Source organism: Protopterus annectens, chromosome 4.part0, assembly GCF_019279795.1.
Source record: "Protopterus annectens isolate FY-2018-M chromosome 4.part0, PAN1.0, whole genome shotgun sequence".
In the NCBI taxonomy this organism is placed as follows: domain Eukaryota; kingdom Metazoa; phylum Chordata; order Ceratodontiformes; family Protopteridae; genus Protopterus; species Protopterus annectens.
Genome location: NC_056733.1, coordinates 829666316 through 829690862, shown reverse-complemented (window position 1 = coordinate 829690862; position 24547 = coordinate 829666316). Strand labels below are relative to the sequence as shown.

The window sequence follows — 24547 nt, the reverse complement described above, 5'->3', positions numbered from 1 at the left end:
GTGGAATTACTAGCAGGTCAGAAAGTTACTACACTGGGCTAGTATTCAAAAATCAGAATACAGTAAAACAAGAAAGAAAGAAAAATATGGTTTCCACTACTGTTTGCCTGACGCTTTCTATAGATAGAAGCAAGCAATGTCATAAAAGTGTTGTAGATGGCCAGGATTCACAGTCAGCACAGAAGAAAATATGAAGTGAAAGAAACAAAAAACTCGTGTTTACTAATGTTTTAAAAAGCCTTGCATTACTGATGTGCTTTCTAGAGTACCAGTAGCAGTCAGGTCATAGAATGCCTGAAAGGCTACTTTTCTCAGTGGGTAAAATGCACAGATTAAAGTAATTAATGTCTCACAGGGAGAGCCAGGGCTGCCAGATTTCTTATGGGCCAGGTAGGGAAAAATAAAAAAAAAGGTTTTTCATAATGCAGAACATCGCAGTTCCACACAAGTAGCTCTGTGTTTGGAAATTTTTGATTGGCCGGTATATGAGCCAGTCAAAAAGTCACACAGCAGACCCTCTTCTGTTCACTGCGGAACATCAGGCAGTTCTGCATTAAACAAAAGTAGCTCCGTTTTGTGATTTATTTTTTGATTGGCTCGTATACAGGCATATGGGCCAATCAAAAAAAAAAAAACAAAAAACAAAGTGGAGGCTGTTTTGTCATGATTTTAACCGGCAGTGCAGGACTTTGGATCAGGCTGTTGATCCCAGGACAGTCCCGCTCAAATAGGGACATCTGGCAACCCTGGGAAGAGCTGTTGTCATTGCAACTCCAATTTGAGATGTAATTTGGCTAAAACCTTTGAAACTTCCTTCTGGCACTCTTCCCCCACCCGCTCAGCCAGAGGTGAGCATGCTCAGAAAGGCAAACCTGAAATGTAAACAAATGCTGAATCAAAACAAAAAATCCCTGGGACTGTCCGTGTAAGTAACTTCACAGCTACAATTCAGCTTATGCTTTGATCAACATTTGTAGGTAAGTTTTGATGGGACCTTGATTGCAGTAGGTAGTTCGCTGGACATTTCCAAAGCTGTAACAAAGAGGGTGGATTTTCTTTAGCATTTATAATTACCATCCTGAATCCTGTAGAGTGGAGATCATGAATAGTGCTCATTGGATAGCTGGGAATCTGGAGAGGTGGTGCTTAAGCTCAAGGTTAGTGATAACAAGTGGTAAATAAATCTAGAAACAGTGGTGCATTCTGTATGAAAGTCCAGCAGCAGCACATATTGTGGTTTTATTGCATGCTTGTTCTACCTTACATAGAGTTGTGATGCCCCACCACTGGCCCAGTAATCAAGGAGCCTCAATCCTCACCACTGGCAAGAGTGGGGGATGTATACACTGGGAGGATGACAAGTACACAGTAAAGTGCAATTTCCCTTAAGAGCACACAGAGACCACAGTCAGTTTGGGGCTGGTTTCTCCCTCTTTCTGTAGATCCCCAGTAAGACTCCCTACTGGCCCAACTGTAGGGTTAAGATTTCAGCTGACTGGCCAAACCAATACCTGCAGCACCCTCTCTGTCCAACCAGTGCTTTTTGTCCCTGCCCAAGTGGCTGACATGCACACACACCTGGGAAAGGCTGTCACAGATTTACTAGCTATGCCCCCTTCTGCCCAGACTATAAGGTAGTTTTCACTGCCACCAGCCACTACTTATCAGTTACTTTAAGCCCTTAGCAGAGGGTGGCCAATCCTACTGTGTAATGTTACTATTAATCTAAATGGTAGTTTGACCAAGAGCAAGGCTATTAGGAGTGGCCAGCACAGTGTCACCAAACAGATATGCAGGTACTGTAAGAGCTTAAATATGTCTCACAAATATCTGCCACAAAGATAGGTTTAAATATATTTAATAAATAATAAAAGAACAAGAAAATACTCAGTAAATCATCGCAGTAACTTCAGAGTTCAAAATCACATGAAATATTTAAAACAACATTGCAGAGCAGTCTCAAATAAATACAGAAAACATCTAATCTTTACTGTATTCCTTACTGAATCTCAAAGAATTACTATAAAAACTTACTATTACAGCAGTGCAAGTCAGGTGTGGTGAGTGGGTTTTCCCAGCTCATGCTGTCAGGCTAAAGAGAAATACAAAAATGCTGCGTATCTCTCTCTGAGTTCTTAAATTAGTATTTCAGATATTACTGCTGGGATACTTGCAGCATGACATCACTTCTTGTCATCTGACTATCCCAGGTGAAAACCATTGATACAGCTGTAGTATTTAGCATCTCCCTGCGAAAACACACAAACCTTAGGTCTTTTGGCAAATGGTGGAAGTCTTAAAACAATTTACATTCCTCCACACTTAAAGACAATACAAAAAACTTCTAGTTCTAGACATTGTCTGCCACTGCACTGAAACTGACACATAACATCTTTTTTATTTATGGCCTAGCCATAAAGTAACTTAACCGCAACCATTCTATTGAAGTATCAGTCTCCACTGTTAAAATGCATACAGCTACATACAGCTAAACAGTTACAATAGTGTATAAAAATATATTTTCAGCACACGTCATATTGTATAATGACATACAGTAATAATACATTTGTAACACAGGCATATGAATCATGTTGCTATTCACAGGTGACACACAACCACTTACTGCCAGTCCAGCTATCCGGAACCCCCCCCCAATACTCAAACTAGTTTTTCAGGTGACCCTTGGTTCAACCTATCTGGGAATACCTTACCCCATATCCTGACTTGAGATTCCATCTGCCTTGGCATTGCTGACCCTAGCACAGTACTGCACTGTCCTGTCATATGCCTGCAACCTTAGGCTCCACCATAGTAATTTGGGATTTGGCTGGCTGGCTCCCTGTAGCCGTAGATCCCCCTCACACTCCTCCTGCCTTGTACTGCAAATACTTAGCATCAGGGCCTCCCTGTCATGGTAAGGTTTCATCGTGTTAACATGGTAGAGTTTGTGCCCCTTCCTCCTGCCTATCAGTTCTACCATGTAGTTAATATCACTGACCTTCCATAACACTTTGAAGGGTTCCTGCCAAGCTGCCTGCACCTTGTCTAACAGGAATGAGAACCATTACCTGCTGCCCCACAGCATACTCTCTAGCTCAACTATTCCTGTCATACCAGACCTTTTTTTGCCGTTGAGCTTCTGCCAGGTTCTCTTGGGCCAGGCCCATCAGCTGCCTGAGCTTTGTCCTGAAGTTTAGGACATATGCCACAACAGACTCCTTGTGGGATTCACATTCACCTTCCCACTCATCCCGAATCAAATCTAGAGGTCCCCTTACCCTATGTCATACAGCAACTCAAAGGGTGAAAAACCTGTGGATTCCGAGGCACCTCTCTGTAAGCAAGCAACAGATGGGGCAAATATTTGTCCCATTCCCTTTTGAACTGGTCTGCAAATACCTGTAGCGTGGTCTTGAGTGTAGAGTTTAATCTCTCAACAAGACCATTAGTTTGGGGATGGGAGGGGATTGTCTTTAGCTGCTTCACTCCACAGTGCTTCCACAGACACGTCAGCAGGTCTGACATGAAATTGGCACCTCTGTCAGTCAGTATTTCTTTTCAGAAACGTACCCTGCTGAAAATCTCTTACAAAGCATTTGCCACCTTTTCTGCCTCAATGGAGGACAGAGCCAATGCCTTAGGGTATCTGGTAGCATAGTCTATTACCATTAGGGTATATCTTTTCCCTGTGGAACTTGGGGTACTCTGAGGCCCCACAATATCCATAGCTACCTTCTGAAATGGCTTCTCAATCACAGGCAAAGGCATCAAATGAGCTTTCACCTTGTCTCCTGCCTTGCCTGTCTTTTGGCACTGCTCACAGGTCCTGCAGTACCCTGTTACATCTGTGGAAATCCCAGGCCAATAAAAGTTCTGCATAATATGTCTCTTTGTACGCTTTATGCCCATATGATCTGCAAAGGAAATATCATGGGCTATGGCTAGAAGTGCCAGACAGTAGGCTCTGGGCAATATTAACTGCTGTCTGGCACTTCTAGCCAGCAGTCCAAAAAGAACAGGTTTCAAGGTAAAATTAAACTGATAAACTTTTACACTAATAGGATGTTTTGAACTTATCACTGCAACCCACAACATCAGAAGCAGGAACGCAACCTATATCTATATATTTGCAAACACAATTGCAACTATATTTACCTAAATGCACTTCTGTGCTAAGAGATACATCTGATAAGTTCAAACATCCTATTAGTGGTAAAGTTTATCAGTTTAATTTTTCTACCACTTGTGTTACATCTAATGTGGTGTACTTATGCATCATTGAACACAAATCAGAGATTAGAAGCTAACTTCTAGCCATAGCCCATGATATTTCCTTTGCAGGTCATATGGGCATAAAGCCCTCCCTCAGGGGTCCACTGTCTGTACAGTAACCCTTTGCCCCAGTTTACAGATGCCCCCTTCCCTTGAGAATCAGGTGACTCACTAGCTACCTCCCTCTGACCTTGTAATGTAGAGTCTGAGAGATGAGCTTGTCTCAACTCTCTTCCTTCCCAGGTACCCTTCCAAAGGAAGTCTGGCATCCTCTGACACCGGTGCCTCACTGTCAGCATGGGTACTACTACTCACCTCTGCCCTTGCAGTCACTCTGTCCAAGGGGACATCAGTGCCCACAAGCAACTGTGGCTCACTTTTAGTCTCACTGCTACAGGGTTGCTCCTTCCCCGAGGTAACCACCACCACCACCAGTCCTGGCTTCAAGTCTGTGGTCTGTTTTGGTCCCCCCACCAGGCTACCAGACCCACATGCCTACTCCAAGCCTGACTGCGTGTCACTGCATGCACACAAGGTACTGCATTATCAAAATCATTCCCTATTAGGACATCTGCAGGGATATCCTCAAGCAAGCACACCTACTTGCTGGCTTTCTTTTCCACTCTCCCAGTCAAGGTGAACTTAGCCAGAGGTATTTGGAATGGGGTCCCTCCTAAAGCTCTGACTGGAGTAGACTGCCCAAGCAAGTAGTGGTCCTCTTTAACCTTTGTAGGCTTCACAATGGTTAGGTCAGAGGCTGTCTCTCTCTTAGCAGTCACCTCTTTCCCATTTACTAAGATAGGATATATCCTCTTGTGTAGTTTGGTATCCTTGTTGTCTCCAGGCAGCTCACTGCAGGCATTCTGTCATTCCCACTTACTGGTTGTCCCAGCTTTTATTGTCCACCTTGCCTCTGTGGACATATATGCTACATGGCCCTGCTGACTGCATTTAAAGCATTTAACCCTTGGTCCTGGATGTGTACCTGGAATGCTACTGGCAGACTCTGTTGGGGCAGTTTATGATGCCCACCATGGGTTACCTTAGACCAGTGGTGCACAGTTTCCAGCCCCAGGGCGAAATCCGCCCTTCGACGCAACATCATCCGGCCCCCAGAGAGTAACTAAATTTTTTTTTTTAAAAAGTGAAAACATGCTATGCCTTACTCCAGTCATGCAAATTTTCCAGCATGTGCTTACTTACCTAATTGACTGCAGTTGCGCACACCTCTTATATTAGCTGCAAAAGTAACTGTTCTTTGTTGTTTATAACTTGTAGTCTGTAAACAGTAGTAACTTTCTTCAAGAGTTTGTAATACATCATGACTGCAAGCCAGAATAAAGTTAAATGCAAAGTTGATGTAGAAAACAGGCAATTTCATGACTGTTATCTTATGTAAAAATGCCAGTCACCTGTACCTATTGTTAACTCGTAACGACTTACTGTGTTTTGAGGTGGCCCGCAGATGCATTAAGAATTCATGTAGTAGCCCTCCCCACAAAAAGGTTGCGCACCACAGCCTTAGACCCATGAGCAGCACTTAGTATCCCTTTCCTGTGCAGTGATGCCCTGCTTGCTAGGTATATGTCTCCCTTCTTCCCCAGGTCATTTTCAGTATTGCATTGCTTGTCTGCTAACCAGATTCTCATGTTCTCAGGCAACGTGCTAAGGGCTTGTTCCCTCATCAAATGTCTGCCAGCCCTTCAAAAGTGGTGACCTGACACCCACTCACCCACCTGTGAAAATAAGTGCTTAGTTCAGCAATATATTCACACACACTTTCATCTGCCTTGCGTCTGTGCTCACAAAACTTTCTCCTATAAGCTTCAGGTGATATCTTAAAACACTCAAAGACAATTTTTAACAGTATTATAATCTAAGAAGCAAAAAAGAGAGAGCAACCAGCAAAAGTCAATGTATTAAAATGAAAGAAAAAGCTGGCTAGGCAGAGTAGTACAAACGCTTTTATTAAAAATATAAAAACAAAAAACTGTTAAAACAGGATGAGCACTTTCATACACAAAGGTACTTCATCAGATCCAATGGATCCAATCCATAGGATCTGATGAAGTACCTTTGTGTATGAAAATGCTCACCCTGTTTTAACAGTTTTTTGTTTTTATATTTTTATTAAAAGCGTTTGTACTACTCTGCCTAGCCTGCTTTTTCTTTCATTTTAGTATTATAATCTAGGCAGTCAGTATCAGACAATTTAAAAATAGCAGTTACAGCTTTACCATGGAGTAAGGGGGTCAGGAACTGTATCCAGAGCCCTTGGTCAACATTACACTGTTTACATATCCTTTCAAACATATGAATAAGACTGTCAAATTTATCACCCTCTGTAAATTGTGGAAGAAATTTACTGACCTTTGTGGCTTTTGGAGTTCGGTTACTTCCTTCCCCATTACCTCCATGACCCTGGCGAAGTCAGCATCTCCTCCTTCATGTTGCCTCTACCTCTCATTCTCCTCATGTTCCAGACGTCAGTTTCTCATTTTCCTCATCCTCCAGATGTCTCGGTTTCTCATTTTCATCAACCTCCAGACATCAAGCACCTTGCTCCAGCTGGAAATTCCATATAGAGCTTCAGAGGTAGTGGAAGCTAGTAAGCCTTTTTCTCATCAGAAATATTCTTTGAAGTTGAAGAGGTTCTTCATTAGCCCAGAAAGGTATCCTGTGCCATCTGAATGGGGTATTTGTATGTGATCCTGACATATCTCAGATACTTGTATGACTTTGGTGGCAGCTGTTCTTTAATCGCGTGCATTTCATTCATCTCTGCACATAGTGACTTAATGGATGACAGAGATGTGACCCATCACTGAGTGGTTAAATAGTTCCCAAAGAGAACACAGCATCGTCACTCACCTTTCAGTAGCTGTTCTCATTGGAACCTGAATGTTGTGATAGATAGGCCTACTCTTCACCCCTCCTGCACTTGAACTGGCTAAAATTTGCCGCTTGGAAGAAAGTTTTCCTGGGTGGTTACTGCCTTTGCTCAGTGAGTATTGAACCTTCAGGTTCTTATTTTTAGAGAATCGTGTTTGGTTTTCACATAGGTCTGTTATCCCTTATGACTCACCTTTACTCCTGAAAGTGAAGTCAGAATTCATAGGTTCATAGGTATGTACTAGGCTAGCTGCCTTTGTCGTCCATTTTAAGCCTAGCCAATTTCCCTTTCAAAGGCGAGAATCAAACACTGTATGCCTTGTAAATGTGAGGTAAACACCTTAAGCATTATATCAACATCCAACCCAATTGCACTGAAACCTGTACATTAATTTCCATGTTTCTCTTTCAGTGTAAAACAAAAAGAGAGAGTGAGCCCTTCACATCTTGTCTTAGCAGCGTAAGCCTGTTGAAGTACTGAAGATCATTGTGAAACTGTTCAGTTAAAAACTAGACAAAATTGCAGAGTTTTAATATTTTGTCTGGAAATACCCTTAAAGCATTGGGTCTCTTGGGTATTGAACAGAGACCTTGTGTAAACATTATTAAAATTTTCTGGCAGCTGGGTGGAGCTTTAAAGTCTAAAGTACTGCCTTGTGAATATGAAAATAAAATGTTAAAAATAAAGTAAGCAGTATTCTTTTTTCAGATTATAAAGTCTACTATCTTGTGTCCTTTGGCTTGTGAAAAATTGTAAATTGTCAAAGGAATTCGTAGTGTAAAAAAGCGTGCTTTTGCTCATTCACATGTACATTGACATTGCAAATACTGTGCAGGGTCATAGCAGTGATATGCTGCATGACAAGGCTAATTTGTTTATAGCTTAAGACGTTTGTCAGGAGATTATCACATGCATGTCACACCTAATACTGTGCCAGTGATACGTGCATCAGGGAAAGTGCTAGGAGAAGAACAGAGCAGAAATTAAAGGTGAATGGAAAACTTTGGTGTCATTAAGAAGTAATTAGAGCTATCGATAAGGAAGGAAATCTAGCTTTATTTTTCATTCGGTGAAGAAATAAATTGTGTCTAGTATATTAATGTTCAAAGCTGATGAAATAATTCCTTGTCAGCTGAGGCAGGTGTTTTGTAACGATTGATGCATCACACCTAGGAATAGTAAAGTTCAAATTAAAAGCAAAAAGCACAATGTATTGAACAGGAATACCCACTCAAATTGAACAAGTAGTAGAGAATTGTATTGCATTTTGTACCATAACGACAGTCTGGAGAAAGAGATGTTAGCTAGTTTGGTCTTCTGTTGTCCTAATAGTCAATCACATCTTCATCCATGACATACCTCTCAACCTCCTAGAGCAAGAAATCTGGGCAAAGCCATAAAAAATGTGTGTGTGTGTGTGTGTGGGGGGGGGGGGGGGGATCGGGCAGCAAAGGCCTAAACATAGGGACAATTTTTACATATTGTTCTTACAAACTTAAAAAGTTGATAGAATGAAAGGTTTTGCATTCATGAATTTCCTGATGGTTATGAAGTCCACTGAACCAAACTTTTATGAGGAACAGACAAAAAATGTAAGATGAAAGTCTGGACAGTTGAGAGCTACAATTCATTACGATGAGTGCACGCAGGTTTGTTATACTTACAAAAAAAGGCTAAGTCATATTTATTCTATTTCAAAATTGTCTCTCTAATGCAGACAGATATGGAGTCAGCTCCATGGTGTAGATGGATGAAAAGCCCTAGTTGTGGCCCAGGATCGTCTAGCAAACTGGGTATTGGAAGACTCAATGAGGGAGGGTGGGAATGAGCAGCCAACACCAACTCACCCATCTAGGAGGATGAAGATTATCCATGATTCTGCAGTGCCAGCATCTGATGGAAACAAGGTGCAAAGTATGCAGTAAATAGGTGGAAATGAGAGCTTGATTCTACTGAACCACTTGAGTGAGGTAGTATTCCTGGGGTATGTGTGAGCATGCATAACACCAATGAAGAGGTACAGAGTATAGAGAGTGTGTACCTGCCTCTGCTAAGTCATGTCTTTATGCCATGCCTGTGTGGGAGCAAGTGTACTCACAGACAAAGGCATAGCAGACCCTTGCATGTGTTCATACATACATTTGCTGCTGGGGAGGGGTTAGGACCAGAAATTACAGAAAGCCCTCGTGACTGCATGGCTGATGGATGCATTTCTAGAGTGGTGGAGGAAGTTGGTAACACAGAGTTTGAGGAAGAAATGGAAGTTTTATGAAAGGACCATAGATCTATGATGCCTTTACAAGGAGAAAAATAAAAAGGAGTATATGAAGATGGGACAGGATTTTTGGAGGAAGAAAAAAGATGAGTATGTAAGTAGCATATATGATTTTGAAGATGTTTTACCTTCACAGGAGAAAGAAGTCTCGGAGAAGGAAAGGTACCTGTATATTAAAACTGGCAAAAATAAAATGTATGATAAAGAGGATTTTTTTTTTTTGCAAGGCAGAATAATGGAGATGATTTCATGATCAAAATTATGCAGTAGAAGTTATAAAAGCCTGGTCTGAGCAAAGAATATGAGAGGAGGAATTGTGAGACATGATGATAAGGTTTATTTAAAAAAAAGTGGGGTGACAAGAAACTGAAGGCCTTTAACTTTAAGTAACGTAGATTATAAGCTCATGAAAAATTTACAGAAGAGATTTAGGAAAGTAATGTGGAAGGTGCTTTTTAATGAGCGTACGGGTGGAGGAAAGGCAATTAAAATATGTTGATTATGATAAAAAGGTAGTTGTGTTATGAGAGAAGGGAATGATTGCAAGGTAGTCAAGTATGATGTGGAAAGGCATTTGACAGTAATGAACATAATTTATATTGGTATTTATTCAAGAGTATTGATGGGGCATAGTGAACTTGCTGCATTCAACATATAGTAGTACATAGAGTAAGGTAATGGTTAATGGATAGATTGGTGAAAGGGGATGTACTAAGAGGGAATTGAGGCAAGGGTGCTTCATGAGTTGAGTTTTATTTGTATTAGCTGTGAGTGCGGTCAGTTTAAAATGTGGGGAGAGAATTGAGGTGGCAGAGTGGAGAATCAGTGATGAGGTGAAAAGTCTAGTATATGTATAGCTTATACTGATGATTTGGTTATGATCGCTAAGGAAATTGTTACAGCTTAGAGAGGATTATGCAATGTCAGGTTTGTGTTGAAAAAAAGTTAAATGTAAAGGATTTGTGGATGATGTAAAAATTAGAGGAATGTGTTTTTTTTTTAGAGCATGAAATAAGTATAATTGGGATTAATTTTGGGAAAACATAGGTAGTAGAAGGACAAAGTAAGTAGAGAATATGTTTTCCAAATGACATTTGCAAAAAAAAAGTGCATTTGAACATGAGTTTATGTTAGGGAAATTGGAATCACAGGAGGAGGAAGCATGCATTTCCAAGCTGTCTAGAAAAATAATTATTGCAAATTGTTTGGGGGATTATTGTGTTAAAGTTCCATTAAACCAGGGGAAATAAGGAAGATGCAAGGGTAGGCTTAATGAATCTTACTGTACATTGAGCTTTAATTTATTGATATTGAATACTATATATGATACCAAACAAGGATGAAAAGTAGGAAAGATGATGTGTGATAGAGAGCAGAGGGAGAATAAGACTGGTATGTGAAACTAAGGAGGTTAGATACTGTTGTAGCTGAGGGAATATAAGAAGGAGTGAATGAAAATAAGGTAGATGGAGTATGGTGAAAAAAAATAAGTTGGAGAATTGGAATAGTGTGTGTGTAGGTAAAGGTAGGAAAGCATGGTATGAGGAAACTCTAGAGAAAATACAGTCTATAAAGCCCCTGGTGTAAAGTGTGAGTACTAAAATGACAATAAAGGATAGAAGTTAGACTTGCCAAAAGTTTATGAAATGACAGATTTTCTAATGAAGTTAATGTTGCAAAAAATGCTGCTCACGGGACAAATGAAATACAATTTAACATTTGTTGACTGGGAAAGTCCGACTAGGACAAAGCCTATTTTCAGCAGAGGCCCAGAAAGAAACACACCAGATGCATGTCTTTGCAATGTGGGAGGAAACCCATGCGAACATGGGGAGGACATGCAGACTCTGCACAGAAGGCACCCCAGCTGAGAATCGAACCAGAGAACGTCTTGCTGTGAGACGACAACGTTAACCGCTGCACTACTGTGCCGCTCAAACAGATGAATAAAAGTTTATACAAAATATGCAGGTGGAAGCATCTTTTGAATATGCATTACTGGAGTGTGATAGGGTTAAACAGGTGTACTGTAATGTGACAGAGATAAGTAAGTATGGGAAAGGTTTAAAAACTAATGTCCGTTTGAATGTTTTAGAATCATAGATTTGAATATGCTATGTCATAAGGCTTATGATGGTAGAAGAAAGAAAAATATGTGGTGGATGGGATATTAGTAAGTACTGTGTAGATAATTTAGAAAAGATGAGAAGACTTGTAAAATAAAATGCAAGATTGTGAACTTATAGTGGAGAAAATAAAAAGGTTGTGGAACAAGGGATAGGGGATGACATTTGGAAGGTTAAATATGTTTAAAGGTAAATGTATGTGAATGTAATTATTTCTCTGCACTTGAAGGTTATTTTTGTTGTGTTTTGTATTGCATAAAATGAAAAGGTATATGTAGAAATTGAAAGATGCATTTATTAAATTGGATAAGCAATTCACAAAGAAACATAGCTCAGAAAAATCATCTCCCTAGTTAGACCATTTGGTAAATGCAACTGGATCTTTTACATCCCTCAAGCTATCACCAACTCAGACATGTGGGAACCTCTGTTTCATGTCTCATTCAAAAAATAGCACACTCTTGAGTTCCATACCCCTTTATTACTGCACTGCAGTGTCATCAGTGGGAAATAATCCAAGCATTTGGTATGGGAATAGAACTCAGTCTTTTGATCTTTTAGAAGACCAGACACTGTTATTGTATTATTGTGTTGTTTCCAACTGGGCTTAAATGTCATTTTACACAGATCCTACTAAGAAGAGTTGAATGACCGAAGAAGTAATTTACATTTAAATTGTTTATTTTAAGCTATAAATTAACAGTTTTAGCAGCTCTGAGGAGCACTGGAAAGATGTTTAAGTAGCTTTTTCTATGATCAAGCTATGGGTGTGAAAGGTTAACATTGATGGTAAGTTTAAACAGTCATGCAACATTAGCTTCATAATCAGATAAAGGCAAGGTTGAAACAAACTTGTCTGTAGTTTAAAAAAATAACTATCACAAATATCACATTATGAACCATTTTATTCTCAACAGAATTGGTTTCACTTGTATGTTTTTATTTTTTAAGAAACACCTTTGTTAAATTATCACTTGTATAGATAGTCATACATTTATATAAATGAAAACAAACCACATTGACATAATCCCAGCTGCAAGCATTTTACGTCACAAACCACATTAACATAATCCTAGTTGCAAACATTATACATTACTTACAATCTACCCAATCATTGTCAAACATTACAAAGCTCATTCAAGTCCTGCCTTCTTTTAAACCTCATTTCTCCCCTGTATGTATTGTTCCCACAATTCCCATTTTTCCTATGTAATTTGCTTCTACCCTTTTTAAAGATCCCAGTTCCAGTTGTTTTTTCTCTTGTTACTATATTTACTACTTCCGGTACAGTTGTTTTAGACTTGGATTTCCATTTTCTTATGATTGTTTTTTTGGTAGCCACCATAATTAGACTCAGCAAGGCCTTACTATATCTAAGCAGATGTTCTTCGTGTTTCACTGTTGCAGTCATAACTGTAGGGTGCTCCTGCCGGCAGGCAGCCCGAGGTCGGCCAGAATCCCAAAGTAGTACCCTGACGCCAGTGCGCTTTGGTACAGCCCTCAGCCCGAGCGCATCTTCTCCAGTCTTTCTTGCCGCGGTGGAAAGCAGCTCGCAAGTCGCTGGTTGGCGATTTTCAACAGCGTATTTTGTTGTTGTCGGTCCTTCTTACTTCTCTCAAAGAATCTTTTTCTTGTTCCTCCAATGTCAGAAAGTTAATAATTGTATAGCGTGTGGGAAACAAATACCTCATAAAGATTTCCACTCTTACTGTCTACCTTGCTTAGGCCCTGATTGTTGTCGGTTCTGTGCCAGGTTCAGCTCTCATTATTCAAGCGCGCCCGTATGCGATTGGGCTTTAAATTATTTTGGCAGACGCAATTATAGAATGTCGACACTACCGAATTCAAAAGAAGCGCAAAGACAAGACAGGCCTCCGAGGTCCAAACAGGACGCTGGAGCCAGCGTCCGGTCGCCAGTGAGGCTTTGCAGCCCCTGTCGCCTGCCACTTCTGAACCGATGGGGGAGCCATCAAGGCCCACTATTTTAACTGCTGCAGGACCTTCGGACGCTGTTCCTCAGATGGGTCCGGAACCCTGTGTGTGTACCGCTTTTTTGAGGGGGTTTTCAGGCCTACTCACATCACTATTTCAAAGGCAAAGACAAAGACTCCTGTTAAGTCTAAAGTTCCTGCTCAAGCTGCTTCTGAATCCACTCCCAGGACACAAAAGCAATTATTAAAGATGGCTGAAGATTTGCTTACAATGATTAGGGGTTCTCACCCCCCTCCTGAGAAAAGGCCTCGACAGGATGTTACTCTGGATTCCTCTGACCAGGCTTCTGTATCTTCTGTTTCTTCCTCAGATCAGGACTATTCCTTTCCTCCTTATGAGGATTGGGATGCTGAGGACTCTTACCTCGGCCTGAGGATTTCTCTTTGGGAAACCTTGCATGAGATGAAGGAACATTTTCATTGGGAAGGACAGGAGTATTCTGCTTCCAAGAAGAGGCTTAGGGAATTTCTTCTTCTTCCTTAGTATAGGCCTTTAGCTATCCCTCCTGTTTCGGACATTGTAGATGATGCCTTTTCTGAGGCTAATTTGAATCCTGATTCCATGCCTCCTGCTCCTTCTAAGCCTGATAGATTTTATAGGGTTCCTGACTCTCATTTATTTTATTTAAAACCCTGATCCTGAAACTATTTCTCAGGGCTCTAAGGCTGCTAAGGTTGCTACTTCTAAAAATCCTATTCCCTTTGAGAAGGATTCTTTTAGACAGGTGGGGAAAAGGTATATACTTCTGCTACCCTGTCTGTAAGGGCTTTAAATTGCCAGTTTCATATGTTTAAGTATCAGCAATTTCTTTTGTCTGTTTTAAAGCAAAAGCTTGCTTCCCTTCCTGCTTGTGCAGAGGATAAGGAACTTCAGGATGTCTTGCATGCTACTGAACAAGTGAACAAGCATAGTTTACATTGTGGTTTTGATGCTTTGGATGCTTCTTGCAGGGCTGCGCCTCTGGTACTGTTATCAGGAGACATGCCTGGCGAACAAAGTTTACCTGAACAGGTTAAGGCTAAGTTATTAGATGCCCCTGTTCAACATGATGTTCTTTTTGGATCCAAGGCTGAGGAAGTTATTAAAAAGATGGAAGAAAAGGCAAAGTCTATGCAGACTGTAAAAGATTTCTTGCAAGTTCAGCCTCCTAGATTTTCCAGGAATTGGCCCTCTAAAAATTGGTCCTTTCCCACTTCTGACAGGCCTCAAAGGGGAAGATATAGGCGCTCCAGAGGTCGTGGTCAAGGTCAGGCCTCTTACAGATCTAGACAATGGACTGCTTCTTCACCTAGAAGGGGAGAAGACAGATCCCAATCTCAAGGAAAGCAAACTCAATGACTCTTTCGGTAGGGCTACAGGACCCCTTCGCCTGGATGCCCCTCTCGGAGGAAAACTGTCTCTTTTTTTACAGAAATTGGACTCATATTACCCAGGACAGATGGGTATTGGACGTGATTTTAAAAGGTTACAAATTCCACTTTCACACTTTGCCAAGGGCTCACGGTTGGCCAGATCTGCCAAAACATCAATGGTCAGAGGCCTTAACTCAAGTGGATGCTCTTCTGGCCATGAGAGCCATAGAGCCTGTTCCACTCTCGGAGATGGGAAAAGGTTTTTATTCAAGACTGTTTCTGGTTCCCAGAAAACAAAACTCATGGAGACCTATTCTGGACCTTTCTGTGTTAAACACCTTTTGGAAATTCCAAAATTCAAGATGCTTACTCTGCAGCAACTAATTCCAATGCTCTCTCAGGACGCCTGGATGGTGACATTGGACTTAAAGGAAGCCTATTTACATATTCCCATCAGGCAGGAACGCAGGAAATTCCTCAGGTTCAAGGCAGGTTCGAGGCACTTTCAATTCTCTGTACTGCCCTTTGGTTTATCTATTGCGCCCAGAGTCTTTACCAAGTGCCTGGCACCAGTAGTGGCTTACTGCAGACTTCAGGGGATCCAGATTTACCCCTATTTGGACGACTGCCTTATTCAGGCAGACAGCAAAGATCTTCTGCTTCAACATCTGGACTTTGTTCGTCTTCTCCTCCTACTGGGATTCTCAGTGAACACAAAAGTCGATTTGATCCCTTCTCAACAAATGGTATTCTTGGGAGCCCTCTTAAATACAACCTTACAAAGGGCCTTCCTCACTCCAGAAAAACAAACTCAGCTGGCTTCTACTTTCAGCACCTTAGCAACTCTATCTCAGCTCACTGCAAGGAAATTCCTGCAGGCTCTGGGCTACATGGCTTCCTGCATTCTGTTGATTCCAAACGCAAGGCTTCATATGAGAAAGCTTCAATGGTATCTGAAAAGTGTATGGTCACAGCATTACCACGATCTGGATATTCTGATTCCTCTGATCCCCTGCCTTCAGAGGAGTTCCTCTGGTGGTCCAGGGTATGCACTTTAAACGAAGGAAAGCCTTTTCGTCTTCCTCAACCTACTCAAATCCTAACCACGGACGCCTCGGATTATGCTTGGGGAGCACACTTTCTAGACAATTGTCAGCAGGGAACCTGGACAAAGGACCATCTTCACTGGCACATCAATCTGAAGGAAATGTTGGCAGTTCAAAATGCCCTTCTAGCCTTTAAGAACCTTTTGCAACCAGGGCCTCTACAGACAACACCACGGTCATGTGGTACATCAACAAGCAGGGGTTCTCATTTTTGCAGACTAGCTATGGTTTTATGGGACACAGCTCTAAATTTGAAACTACATCTCCAGGCTCAATTCATACCAGGGAAACAGAATCTCTTAGCAGACAGCCTGAGCAGAAACATTTCAGATCCTCACGAATGGATGCTAGACACCAACTTATTCAACAGGATTACTGCAGTTTGGGGATGTCCCCAGATAGATCTGTTTGCATCCCATCTCAATCATCAGCTGCCTCGCACCAGGTCCTTCCACAAAACAGCTTGGAGAGTGGATGCCCTGTCCTTCAGCTGGAGAAGCCTTTCAGCATATGCCTTCCCTCCTCTTCCTCTACTACCTCGGTATTACTGAAGATAAAACAGGACAAGCCCAAGTTCCTCATCTTGATTGCTCCAAATTGGCCTCGACAGTTTTGGTATCCAACTTTAAAGCACCTGTTCTTGGGGCCTCCTTGGATTCTCCCTCTGAACCCTTCGCTTTTGTCCCAGCATCAGGGTCAGTTACTACATTCCAACATCAAGACCCTTTGCCTGGCAGCTTGGCTCTTCAAAGGAATTTGATTTCCTCTAGTCTTCCCAAACAAGTTTTGGATGTTCTTTTGGAAGCTAGACGGCCTAGCACTAGGAAATCCTATGCCTCTAAATGGAAGAGGTTTTGTATTTGGATGCAGGACCGAGGCTCGGATCCTCTGGTACCTGATCTCTTCTATTTTGCTTTACCTTTCGGAACTTTTATCTAAAGGACTTTCCTTTTCTTCCATTAAGATTCATGCTTCTGCTATTTCTATTTCAGTTCTGATCCTCCTGTTTTTCTCATCCTTTGGTGAAGCAATTCTTGAGAGGGGCTAAAATTCCCAGGACCCCTCCTGTCCCTGCCTGGGATCTTAATTATGTTTTAGAAAAACTTACTTTGCCTCCTTTGAGCCTGCTGCATCTTCAGATATTAAGTTTTTATCTTGGAAGACTGTTCTTTTATTAGCATTGACCTCTGCCAGAAGGGTCTCAGAGTTGCAAGCTCTCATGGCTGTGGGAACCATACCTTATTTTCCATCAGGACAGAGTATCCTTGAGGACCAATCCTACTTTCATGCCTAAGGTGATTTAGTGGCTTTAAATCAGACAATTCACCTTCCTACTTTCTTTCCAAATCCTCAAAATAAAGGGGAAAGGATTTTGCATTCATTAGATGTGCACAGACAGTTGCGATTTTACCTGGACAAGACTAAAGAGTTCAGAAAGTCTAATCAATTGTTTGTTTCTTTTGCCTCCAGTTCTCTTGGAAAACCTATTTCTAAACAAACTATTTCCAAATGGATTGCTTATGGAATCAGATTTTGTTACACTCATCATGGGAAACAGTTTCCAGGTACCATTAGAAGTCATTCTACTAGAGCAGCTGCCACTTCTACAGCTTTCCTTAAAGGAGTCCCTACCAAGGATATCTTGGAAGCTGCCACTTGGAGTTCTGTGCATACTTTTTCCAAGCACTACAATCTCCCCCTGTTTTCAAGACCAGGGCAGGCTTTGCCTCTGCTGTCTTACAGGGTATTCTTGCCTCCCCTTCTTCTATCTAAAGCCTCCTCCCCTTTTTACACTGCTTTGGGATTCCACCCTACAGTTATGACTGCAACAGTGAAACACGAAGAACATAGTACAGTTGTGTACACCTACCATAAATGTAGATGTTCCTCCTATCCCCTCTTTTTCTCCCTTTTCCTTTTTTGTGGTGTATTTGTGTTTCCTTGTTGGATTCATTTTTGTTTTATTGGAGACTTCTGACATCTAGGCAAGAAAGGCTGGAGAAGATGGCGTCGGCTGAGGGCTATGTACCAAAGCGTACTGACGTCAGGGTACTAGCAGCCGACGGACCCAGACTTTGGGATTCTGGGCTGCCTGCCGGCAGGAGCACCCTACAGTTATGACTGCAACAGTGAAGACACTCGAACATCTACATTTATGGTAGGTGTACACAACTGTACTTTCTGATTCTGTATCATAGCGCAGAAAAATAATTTCCCTAGTTACACCGACTTCTTCACCCAGTATCTCAGACAGAGTAGTCTGCAGGAAATCTTTAAAGTCAGCCAACTCATTACACTCCCAGAAAATGTCATCCCAATTGCATCTTTCTTCCCCATTTCACATCCAACTTCTGCTGTCTTCCACTTTTAGTACTTTGTCCTGCCACAGTTTTGTCAAAATCAACTCCTCCTGCTGGCAGGATTGCATCTTTACTATTAAAAGTCTAGGTTGCTTTCTCTTAGCCAGGTTAGGAGCATATACATAATGTGCCCTTTCAGCTAACAACTCCTGCTGTGGAATACCAGTCTATTTGCTTATTTGTGCTTTCATAAAGTGAATGCAGTGTGTTTCTTCCAGTTTCTCTGATATAGCTGAAAATCGCAGGTTTTCCCTACATGCTCTCTCCTAATGCTATTATTTTTTGAAAACCTCTTCTGAGCAATCTCATATTCAGCCAGCCTTTTCTTCAGTTCATCCTGATTTTTTGCTGTTTTGTCACTTCATCTGAATATCTGTGTAAAGCTTCTTCCATTTTTCCAACCTTTTGTTGTTTGTGTTGATATACTTCATCTGTTTTTCGTTTATCTTAACCAGGTCTGTGTGCATGTGTTCATAGGTGTGCACTAGGCTAATAGCCCTGGAGCCTTTACAAACCTAGCCCATAGAATTGCCCTGGCATGGTGCCACCCAACATTAGTTCCCAGTGCCTGTACTGAGTAGAGCCACTGGAGTGACATCCACTCATCAAGATTTCTCTTGAAGATGGCCACTGAGGTGCTCTGCTTGACATGTATGGTAAGTCTACCTGTCCCTCCAGCATGTTCTGTTGATTGTGTTAATGAGGTTGAGGTCCCTGGAGCATGTGGTGCAGTGGGACTGGGATTTCTTTAGGTGTAACATTTCTAACAGGGCTGGGTCAGACATGGCTTTGTAAGTCAAGCAGAGATTGCCTCTTAATAGACGATATGAGACAGAGAAAAGCTGTAGTTTTTTTGAGTCTGTCCATGTAGGGCATGTGTTTAAGGCCGAGGATCCTCTTTGTGAGGTACTTTTCTGGCCTTTCCAGCTGTTGCAAGTGTTTAGTGAGGTACATGCCAAATGGGGCATTATACTTGATTGCTCTAATGAGGGAAGAGTGGCAGAGATGATGACCTCTTTCTTCCTGGATGCAAAACCCTTAGTAATGAGATGTGCCACATAGAAGGACTTTCTGACCACAGTGGCAATATAGTGGTCGAAGGACAGGTTGCTGTCAACCTGTGTCCCCAGATTTCTTACAATGCCTTCAGTGGGCTTCCATCGATGTGTAGCTTAAGGCCATGGTTTCGGCACCAGTCATTGGTCTCAGTGAGGCCTTTCTGTAGGATATCTGCATCACTTGGGGAGTTAATAATGGCTCTGAGCTTGCAGTCATCTCCAGAGTCCCTCAATGTTGGCCTGGACTCCAGGACTGATCCCTGTGAGACTCCACTTGTGACTGGTCTGCAGTCTGACTTGGTGTCTGCTACTTTAACACTGAGAGTTCTATCTACCCAATATAGGGGTTGATGCCTCGATTGCTGAGTTTATCAATAATTCCTGAGTGAGGGATGGTATCAGAGGCCTTGGCCAAATCAAGGTAGGCTGTATGAACTACCTTACCCTCATCCACAGCTCTGATGACTGACTCAAAGAAGTTAGCCAGGTTGAGCAGGCATGATCTACCTTTCACAAAACAAATTGAGTGGGGTCCAGAGTTTGGAGATTACCTATATCCTTGTTAATTAGGTCCATGATGATGCAGTCCATAGCCTTTCATATCAGACTCATCAGGCTAATGGGACGATAATTCCCAGGGTCTGTAGTCGCTCCCCCTTTATGGAGAGGGACGACTGTAACAATGCACCATTCAGTAGGGACACAGCCTGAAGTGATGCTGTGAGTGAAAAGGGCACACAGATGTGGTGCCAGTTCACATTGGTAGAACACAGCCAGGGATATTATCGGGCCCCATGGAAGCTGTATTCTTGGCCTTGGACAGTGCAGTTTCAATTTGTACTGCAGTAATGCTGGGTGCCTGGCATTCTTCCGGAATTGTGATTGGTCCTTTGGTGGGGGGGGGGGGGGGGTAAAGTTGGCACTGAATCTGTCAGCCAGTATTTTGGCAATATCTGTTGGGTTAGTATAATGGCAGGGGAACACCAGATTGGCTTTCTTTTTTTTTTTTGGAGGAAAGCATCTTGGTTCTGTTGGGTATGGCTAGTTCCAATCATTTATTTGTGTGTTCATACAGTGCATCAGTGTATGATTCGGCAGTACTGCATCTATTTTCCATTGGCATGGGTGCTGTGAAGTTAGCCATCTCTGTTTTTAGGCTCTCAAAGTCAGCTTTGGAGACGTTTTTCATGGTGGTTACTATTGCAGGGGGGTGTGGTGAGATGTGGATTTCCATGGTAATTAGTTTGTGGTCGGATTTAACCAGGGAGGAATTGACTGTTGGAGTAGAGCAATGGTCACCCATGTTAGTAATAACCAGTTCAAGAATGTTGCTTCCTCTAGTGGGGGTAAGAATGAGCTGGTCCAAGGCATTGGAATTGATGTATTCCAGGAAGCATTGGGCCAGTGTGTTGGTGCATGAATAGTTTTCCCAGTTGATGGAGGGGTAGTTGAAGCCACCTAGTATGAGGGTGTTGGGTTGGACCCTAATAGATTCCAGGGTGCTTACGAATGTGGAGTGAGAGTACTTTCTTCTAGGTTACTGGAAGTCATGTCTGAAGCTTGCACTACTTTTTGCTGAACAGCTGCAGTACTTTTCCCTGTCTGTGTTTTTCCTCACGTTTTGTAGATAATTTTCCTTCAGGTTCTCTGTATGTCTTTTTTCCTGACATCCAGGCAGTGCACTTACTAGCCAGTTACTGAAATTTACACAGAAACACAAAGGTCCACTGGCCTTCTTTGTTGAGTTTCTGTTTTTACACTAGGATGAGCTTGGAATTAAGCTGTTACTCAATGTGCAGCCATCTTGAAAGAGGTGCTATTTTGTTTTAATTGAGAAATGGAATGGGTCTAGTAATCAACCATATATATGGATTTAAAAGAATGCAATCAGTCATGCAATGCATAGTTTGTTAAAATGGTGTAATGCAGTAAAAAGTTTGAATTTATTTAATTACATGGATATTCTTTCTCTCTTAAATGTTTCATATTTATTTTTTGTACTAATAAATCCAGCAAATATGTAAAATATTATGTTTACCTAGTTGTTTGCATAGAAGAGTGTTTTGTTTTGTTTCAGGAAGTCTTGATTTTAGACTAATATGGCCAGACAGCTAGCCCTGAGGGAGGACTTTCATCTGTGATACCAATGACTCTGGTTTGATTAGCATTCCAGGTGCCCAATGGACATCTCTGGGGGTTTGTCTGGTCTGCTCACATTTTCCGGTGCATGGGCATGAGGCAATTGCCATGATGCTAACATAAACAATTCTGTAAATGAAACACAGTAAATCAGAAATGGGAAGGATCAAGGCAGATGGACTGCTCTTGCTTAAAACTACCTTGAAGTTATGGATAATAAATTGGTGGGGGTGTAGAACAGTACTGTACTCCCTTACTACAAATGTGTTGTGATGGCTCCAGAACTAGTCAGTCAGTTTTTGCTGCACAGTATAAAAGAAAGAAAAGGAAAACTGGTGATATGGATAGTGGGTCCAAAAACATACAAAAATCCTGTACAAAACAAGTGCTACATTAATAGCTTTTGAGTGCCATTTTGGCTTGTAGTCATTTATTTGTACATAAGACATGCTTTTATTTGATAAATGGTTCTTTATTGCCCGTGACATATTTCTTATGTCCTTTTTCAGGAATTTAATATCTGACAAGCATGATCCACTGATGCAGTGTGCTGATTACCGGAACTGTGTCTCTTCCCAGGAGGCAATGATGTGCTCAGGCCCACTAGCCATTGTCCAGGGTCGTACACCAAAGTGAGTCACAAACTCAGTATCAGTATGCTGACTTGATTTTGATGTGTGAAAAAGATGCAGCCAAATATTGAATGAGAACAGTTTTGGAATATCTGATGAGTATTTTATCTGAACTGCTGAAAACAGTAACGCCAGTGATTTTTGAATTGCAAAACCATAAAGTATGAAGGCCTTAATCATCATGATAAGTTACTGTGTGCCTCACTGTTTTGTTAGTTTTAACTGTCTGTCTTATTTGAATTGTAGTCTACACCTGTTGTGCAGTATCTGACTTTAACACAACAGAGCAGTTGTTAACATGACTAAGCTAAGTAGTCAGTGAAGTGACCCTCGGTCAGTAACATTCCACACTAGTTGTTTTCAGGAAAGATATTTTCACCAGATGGCATAACCATTTTGTCTCCAACACTGTCAGCTAATGAATGAATTAAGCGAGTACTTCTCATTTTGGAAGTACTCTGTCATTATTAACTGTGGCTTGCTGTGGTGGTGAGAGAGCCACTAATACTTTGACAAAACCTACAAATTCCAGTGTTACAGACCCATTTTTATCACATGGATAATCTGAGTGAGCTGATGGATAAATCTGAGTGAGCTGGGAGCTGACAGCTGATAACAGAGGTGATAAGTAAATCAGCGTGTCAGAGCTGCACAATGAAAACTACTATTCTTCCCACAGGACCACCACATAGAACTGCCAGAACATCAGATGGTAAAAATACATCTAAAAAGGAGCCTCTAGTTTAATAGGGCACTCAAATTTCTCTGTAAGGAAACCACCAGTAGTGGAGCAATTAGGGACAGCAAAATAATTTTCTTTGGAAGAATGAGCCATTTTTTGTGCCAGTAGATAACTGTCACTAGTATTGTGTCTTGTGTCCTTTTAAAATGCCTTAGCTTCTTAGACCACCCACCTGATGTTAAAGCCAGGGTGCATCAGAATTTGTATTTGTATATCTTCAGATATTGAAATTTAACCCTCCTAATTGGAACAACTGGTCCAGACTAACAGCCACACAGATTTGGTTTAACCTACAAGGAAGTTTATCCATTCTAAAACATATGGCATAGCTTCTGCTTCTAGTTCCACTAAGTGCTGCATGTTTTTGTCATATCTTTATTCCTCTCCCAGATTAGAAAAACACTTGAATGCTTTCAGAAAACATTATCTCATCACCATTGAAAGAAATAAGTGTTTTGTTTTTATTGCCCCTTATCAGATTGTCTCCATAGAGACATGAGAACCAAATAGACAGCTGCTGGTAGTAGAAGCACTCATTTATTGCCTAAAGGAAATATTTTACTATATCATTGTTTTTTTTATTTGCTTCCCCTTAAAACTTGTAACTAGATCAGGCCAAGGGCCTTAATCTAGTCATTCCCTTATGCAAGAATAAAGAGCAAGCACATCAGTGTTTCTTGTATAATGCTGTTTTGATCAGAGTTTTTTTTTACATTGCATTGCCAACATTTCTTAAACAAGGAAAAAGAAAGAAGGAAAAAAACAGGATTACTTTAGTATTCCTATTACACTCAGAAATAACTGTAAAAGTTTGTCTCCTACAAGTTTAACAAAGTCAAAGAAGTCCAATATTTCCAGGTTTTCTTGTTGTGTCTTGTTTCAAAATATAAGTATTGCTTTGTAATTCCACATATATTTGTCAGTTTCTGAGTCGCTGCTTTTCTTTCTGTTGATCTCCATCTCCCAAATCCAGTCTCTGCTTCATTTCCAGTGTACTCCCGGTTCTTCTGTTCAGCTCTTGTACTTTTTTTTTGTCTCTCAAGCATTTTCCTTTGAAACATTTGAAAAGGTTTCACTGCCACAGTCTGTATGGGCTTTACTACCAGAAGAGCAAGAAGCAGAATCTCCTGTTTGATAGCTCACTTTTTGTTGGATAAACTTTTGTGTTTCCTCCTTAGCATGTTCTGCATAAAAAAAGTAATAATTTTGACTCTCCGGGAAAGAATATTCTAAAATAGCTGGATACAGCAGTTTGAATCTCATGCCTGCTTCTCAGTATTTCCCGATTACTAGAATATATTTACTTTGTTTTTGCCTGGAGTACAGCGAGTAGTAATTTTTCTTTTGTCTCCCAATTTTAGTACTTTGTCCTTCTGCCACAGTTTTGTCAGAATCAACTCTTTCTGCTGGTAGGATTGCATCTTTACTATTAAAGGTCTAGGTTGATTTCTCATGGCCAGGTTTGGAGCATACACACAGTGTGCCCTTTAAATTAACAACACTTGCTGTGGAGTACCAGTCCAGTTGCTTATTTGTGCTTTCATAAAGTTAATACGGTCTGTTCTTCCAGCTTCTCAGGTTTTCCTTGCTTGCTTTGCCA

At 41.2% G+C, this 24547-nt stretch overlaps 1 protein-coding gene across 1 annotated transcript in view; it reads left to right on the top strand.

Annotated features, from left to right (window-relative positions):
* LOC122800348 (protein HIRA) overlaps positions 1–24547 on the top strand; it is a 1504941-nt gene that overhangs the window by 1372149 nt on the left and 108245 nt on the right. The window contains exon 21 of the mRNA XM_044069797.1: positions 22083–22205. Coding sequence (XP_043925732.1) covers positions 22083–22205 — 123 coding nt within the window. The remainder of the gene's footprint in view (positions 1–22082; positions 22206–24547) is intronic.